General features: G+C 37.5%; 1 protein-coding gene across 4 annotated transcripts in view; it reads right to left on the bottom strand.

The window, feature by feature from the left end:
* Window positions 1-1490: 1490 nt before the first annotated feature.
* Window positions 1491-6761, bottom strand: part of LOC115223801 (sialin-like) — a 20075-nt gene continuing 14804 nt past the window's right edge. For all 4 annotated transcript variants that reach the window (XM_036512838.1, XM_036512839.1, XM_036512836.1 and 1 more), the window contains one exon: window positions 1491-4047. In XM_036512838.1, the coding sequence (XP_036368731.1) occupies window positions 1595-3058 (1464 nt within the window). In that variant the 5' untranslated portion in view covers window positions 3059-4047 and the 3' untranslated portion in view covers window positions 1491-1594. The remainder of the gene's footprint in view (window positions 4048-6761) is intronic.

Raw genomic sequence — 6761 nt, 5'->3', positions numbered from 1 at the left:
GTCCGCTGCCCTAACCACTGGGCCATTGCGCCTCCGAGAGAAAGCAACTATAAACTGCATGAAAAAAATATTTCACGTTTCTGTATTTGGTTGTTTTTTTCACTTTGGACAGTGTTTATGGCGCAAGATACAGGCTGCAGGTTTACAAACGTGGTCCACCGAAGGAGAAAATTCACTTGTTATAAAACAGCTGCAAGCGTCAGCCTTCGTACCACCCAATGATGCAGCTACATTGTTTGGACAATTCCTTCATTCTTTAAGTTCTCAAACTGATGAAATTTTGGAGGAGTTCTTGTCTTATTTTCAGTGTACTTGGGTAGGAATCAGACGCACACGACCCCTATACGACATTTCTTTATGGTTTTGATACAACAGAATTCTCCATGATCTCCTGAAAACAAACAACTCTCTTGAAGGGTGGCACCACGCCTTCAGTAGAAGAGTTAACGTCCATCACCTTAATTAATTATCCAAATTAACTGGGAAGCTTAGGGTAGAACAGTCACACCCCGAAATGGTAATAGAACTGTCCATATCAGGGGTTGAAGAGGCAAAGAAAAGCAAAAAATACATTCACCTTAAGGAAAGACTTAAAACCGATGTTCTTAATTACGACGATGAAGCTGGGTTGGAATATTTAAGGGTACGAGCCTATAATTGTATGGGATATCTTTATTTCTATTTGTAAGATTAACAAAACTTTTTGTGATTTTCTCATATGTCGACCTATTGTACATGAAGTCATTTTATAAATAAATTGTTTTTATTTGTAAGTCTAATAAAGTTTTTTCGTAATTTTTACTTTGTTTTTAAAAGATTTCGACATATTGTCTTTTCGGCAAATTGTCCAATCGGTCAATTGTCCTGTCTGTAAGTTGTCTGTCGACAAATTGTCCGTCTATCCTTGAATCTGAGTGGATGTTCCTGCGCATCTCCCTCGCCATCCTCCGGGGCGATGTTGTTTCCATTTTGTCTATTGGAGCCATGAGGCGTTCTTAATTACAGGAAATCGAGAGAATGTAAGGATTTGGTAGCTTATTACACGAACAATAAACTTATTCAACCCTTATAATATTCTTTTCTAGTCTAGGCACAAGGCCCCAAATTTTTGGGTAGTGGAGACGTTTAAATTTCTGAAATTTTGAATTTTTATTACTTCTTATTTTCAACTTGACAAAGGACACGTACTTCTGAAATAATGTTCAACTAATAAAATATCTTACAATCGAATCGCGCTCTTTGTCCTGACTGTTTACCTTTGTGAAGAGTTACGTCAATCCCTTTTAAAATATAATAATAATAAAAGAAATATTAAAATTACTAAGTCTCTCTAAAGGAGATTACGGCAGCGTTACTGGATATTAATAGTTATCGCCATACTAATATGGTAGTCTATAAATATAAGACTACCATATTAGTATGGCGATAACTATTAATAATAATAATAATAATAATAATAACAATAATAATTCTTATATATATATATATATATATGTATATATACATACATACAGACGTATATAAACACACCTATGTATTGCTAGATACAATAACAATGTCACGTGCACTTGCTTGTAAATTCTCAGAAAGCTATTTAGACTGTTTTCTCTCTTTTTGTGTCTTTGAGATGAACAGATACGCCAGACTCGTCGCTACGCGCCCATTCTTGGATTTCGCCTCTTGCCATAGTTGCATACAATATCGCACCACACACACATATAGCGGCACATAAGGCAAACACGAGTTGCCATTCTTGTTGTGTACCGTTTGGGGTTAAGGCTTTTGTAGTTAAGGAACTAATACTGCCAGACGTTGTGGCGAAAGTGTTGGCAATTCCAAACACAATACCAGCATAACTTGGAGCAATGTCATTGTGATTGACGAAAACAGAACCACTAGAAAACGACATTATTATACCACTGAAAAACAAAAGGAGACTTATTAGAATGGTTTGGTCACATCTGAGGAATCCTATGGCAATTAGCAGACTTGCTGAACCTAACATAGACAAAGTGTGGAATAAAACTCGCACAGAACGAGTTGACAGACATTTCTTTGAACGTAAAACATCAGCAAGTTTCCCCCACAAAGGTAAAGCGAAGATTTGTCCAATCGAAGGAGCAGACGACATTAAACCGTTGGTTGTGGTTTTAACGTTTAAGGCTTCTTTCATATACAGAGGAAGCAATGTCTGGAAAGATAAATCAGTCCAGCCATAAGCAAATAAACCGAAAGTAATTGCCCACAAAGCAGGTGAGGATAGCATTGGCTTCCAAGGTATTTTCTTAACTTCTTTTTCACTTGTAATAGTTTTGTTTAAGTAAGAACGTTCTTCTTCGCTGATAGTGGGGTGGACGTCTGGATTGTCGTAAACAACATAAAACCACACACAACTAAAAACCAAACATATTCCACCAAATATATAAAATATAGAACCCCATCCATTATCAAAACCATACACACAAAGAAAACCTGATATTGAAAAGCCTAATATATTCCCGAGAATTTGACCAGCCAGTGTAATCCCTACAAATAAACTAATTTGCTCTGGAGGGACCCAACGTCCAAACAAGGACTGGATTCCTGGAAATATCGATCCTAAAGCCACACCTGTTAATATCCTTAGAACCAGAGTAATGTAACCACTAATTCGAGATAAACTTGGGTGAAGAATGGTCAAAATTGATGCTGAGAGAAAGGAAACCCCTAAAACTCTTTTCCCACCGTATTTGTCTGCCAATACACCAGCCAAAATATTAGTCGATACGTATCCATAGAAGAAACCGGCCAACATGTTTGATTGTAATGTATCGCTCCATTCTAATTCCCCTTCGTAATTTTGATTCGGAGAATGATCATTTAAACCAGAACAATGATGATTATTTGCAGTAATGTTAAGTTCCTCAGTTGTACGATTGGGCGTTTTCAACATACACACAAAAGCCATGCTCAGATCGACTCTTAATGTTTGCGTGAGAAGAAAAGCAATAGCACAGGCGTAGCACAGTCTCCATCGACACGAACAGTAACGCTTAATACAACTGGTAAATTTCGACATTATTGCGTCCTTTCGACCGATCCTTACAATGCTTTGTTTGAAAGTATATCAATTGATGATTAATGTAAATCCTAAATGTTGAAACAAATATTAACAGACAATTGAGGCAATGTAATTTATTTGATTAGGTCATCATATTTATTTGATTAGGTCATCATATTGTTTGCTTTGTTATAACCACATCAGATAAAAGCCGTTTGCTTGGGTCTCAAATATGTTTTTCATTGAATGAAATATGTTCTTCAAAAATGAGGAAGAAGCTGCCTTTTGTACAGTTATATTTCACGATAATTGTTATAATTTGCAATTTGTTATCGTTAAACATGGATGCCATTTATCGATTCACATCAGTTACGCTCATTTAATAACATATTTCGTTTCTGGTTAATTAGAAATAGTCGTCAAGACAAGATTACAATCGAGAAATAAGGTTAACCGAGAAGGCGCAGCGGTGTGACAGGAAGACACAGGTGACACGGAATCTAAGGTTCTTTTAAACACTTTAATGTTTGGGAAAACTACAACATGGCATCAACCAGTTCCTTCTATGTCTGCTGTGAATATATCACCTTAATAGCTATTTTAGAAAGCATTTAAGGGAATGTGGTAACTGACTGGTTATTGAAATATGCGTGTTCAAATCAGCTTTGGTTTGTTTAAGAGTATTCTCACTAAAACTGCGATATAGACTGGTAGTAAACTCCAGGAAACTTGTATTTGCATTTCAGAATGTATTCGTTATCTAGTTATACTTTATGTTAGTGCAGTATAACAGTGTGGTGGCGTCTTTTGTGTAGTTTCTATTCCGTGTTGAGTAATTTTGTGTGCTCCTTTCCTTGTGGCAAAAACAGAAGTCCAGCTTTAGGAAATATTCATTCAGTGAAAAATGTCTGTGAAGTAGAATTGGTGAAATAAAGTTCTTTGAATATTTCTTTACGTATCCTTATGTTCTTAGTTCAGGCAAGAATTAATCAATTGTGGCGCATTCTCTGAAATGTAAGAAATCAATAGTAAATCATCGGGATCAATATGGTTTCTAAAATTGATAACATTGATAATATTATCGATAATTTATACATATAATGTTATCATACACGGCTGATAGTATCATATCCCTGACGGTATTATAGCGTTTGTGATATTATATACTTTCATAGTTCTTCTTATTTTGCGGGTACGTTTTAATTGATGCAAGATTTTGTCATTCATTAGAGCCCTGTGTGTGTATGTGTGCGTGTGTTTGTGTGTGCGCATGTGTGTTCGTATGTGCGTGGATTGTGCGCGCGCACGTATTATTTTCCATATTTGCTTAGTGTACACCATGAATGGAAGCACTCCGTCGGTTACGACGACGAGGGTTCCGGTTGATCCGATCAACGGAACAGCCTGCTCGTGAAATTAACGAGTAAGTGGCTGAGCACTCCACAGACACGTGTACCCTTAACGTAGTTCTCGGAGATATTCAGCGTGACACAGAGAGTGACAAGGGCGGCCCTTTGAAATACAGGTACAGCAGAAACAGGAAGTAAGAGTGAGAGAAAGTTGTGGTGAAAGAGTACAGCAGGGATCACCACCATCCACTGCCGGAGCCTCGTGGAGCTCTTTTAGGTGTTTTCGCTCAATAAACACTCACAACGCCCGGTCTGGGTATCGAAACCGCGATCCTACGACCGCGAATCCGCTGCCCTAACCACTGGGCCATTGCGCCTCCATAAACCTTTGATCACTATAAACGAATCGTCTGACATTCAGGAACCCTCATCTGTCGTTTATGATAGGAGAACACACGATAGTCAGCATCTCCGTGTACAGTTAAAGAGAACATTCAGTCGTTGATGGAATCTCGCAAGAATATCAAAGCTAATCCTGTTGATTCCTCATTCGCTGCCCAGGAATATTTTGTATTTAGGGGTCAGACGCATGAGAGATTAGGCTGTACTTTCAGTGTTGGCTAAAATTTCTAGGCATATTCTGTCGCACTGAACACAAGCACACACATACACACACACACACACACGCAAACACATACACACATGCATACAACACACACACACACACACATATACTGTAGTGTATCGCACTGAAACAAAACAATGTTAACATAGCAGTAGAGTCGTTATATAATTGCATCGTTTATATGTACTCTTACAGAAACACACACACATACACACACACACACACACACACACACACACACACGCACACACGCACACACACACACCTATATATACTTACACGCTCAGTATTAATGTCCTCCATTTTTGTTGAAAACGAAGCGATTCTAATGCTCTCTGGATATTTTAAAGATTGTTACCAAATAAGTCACGAGAAATTTGTTTCTTAAGTCAACTGGAAAATTACACAATTTAAACGAACTCAATGGAAGATAGTTACTCTTAAACGATAGAGGGCGTTCATATCTTATTGTAGGCCTGGTTACCATCAACCGTAAGTGTCATTTCACAACGGGGTCACAAAGATCCAGTAAGTATGAAGATATTTGCAGGCGCGTGCAAATACGCACACACGCGCGTACACACACACACACACACACACACACACACACACACACACACACACGCACACACACACACACATACGAACTCGCGTACACACATGCAGAACTCTCCAGTCGATTAATTATTTATAACATTTATGAGAAGTGTGTGGAGTCTACCACATAGATTTCTTGGTAAACTGCTGTTATTTCTGTTACCTGAAGCTGTTATGTGGTTTTCTGTGGGGATAGTCATGTGGTTTGACACGTGATTGGTTACGTGTTGTTGGCGACATTCGTTTTTCATCAGGTATCCAGAGGTGGATCTTCTTCAAAGTTGACCTGCAAGTGATTTCGTATGTGGCTGCAAGCTGAGAGAAGCTCGGTTTTTGTTTAGGGCTGTGACGGATTGACGCCATACCACAGCGTTCCTCTTTACCAACTTCAAAGCAGTTACCCCTTCAGATACATAACGAAATAACAGAACTCACTAGAAGACAAACCCCACCACGGATTAAATATCGAAACATACCACCAAACATCTTACCAAGCACGTGAGATAACGGAAGTGATAAAAGGCATATAAGGAGCTCAACTGACAAGACTCAGCCTATTTTTTCCCTTTGGGCAGTCAGCTTGTAAACTGCCCACAGCTAGGACTGCTAGCTTTCTTTCTTTGTTTCAGCGCCTTACACGTGATTTAACAATGCCTGTCTCACTGTAGGTACCATCTGATAACATATTCACACAATAATATTGTTATATAAATACGTTACTTATCTTATCGAAGGACATTTTAAAACTGAATTTTAAACGTAAAAACGCAGGACTTAGCGTTTATAAGAAATTTAACTCGTAAAGGCGTTGTGTAAAAAATAGAATAAATTTATTAATGTATGTAATAATTATTTGGACTTTAAATTTTCTAGTAAATAGTCATTTATAGTTTTGTAGTTCTTTTATTCTTTAGTTTTATAAGCTTAAATATATTTCGTCATTTTCATTAATAAATTGATTTTACTGTTATCAGTTTGAAAATATAGCCACAAAATACGTGTAGTCTTTTTACCGATTATATATTATTTATTTATTATTTTGTACTTTACTTAATTATTTACTTATTTAATCGACATCGAAAGGATGAAAGGCAAAGTGGACCTCGGCGGAATTTGAACTCACAACGTAACGACAGACGAAATACCTATT

Source organism: Octopus sinensis, linkage group LG24, assembly GCF_006345805.1.
Source record: "Octopus sinensis linkage group LG24, ASM634580v1, whole genome shotgun sequence".
Lineage (NCBI taxonomy): Eukaryota > Metazoa > Mollusca > Cephalopoda > Octopoda > Octopodidae > Octopus > Octopus sinensis.
The sequence above is the reverse complement of the archived record's forward strand: the minus strand, read 5'-3'. Positions and strand labels throughout refer to the sequence as shown.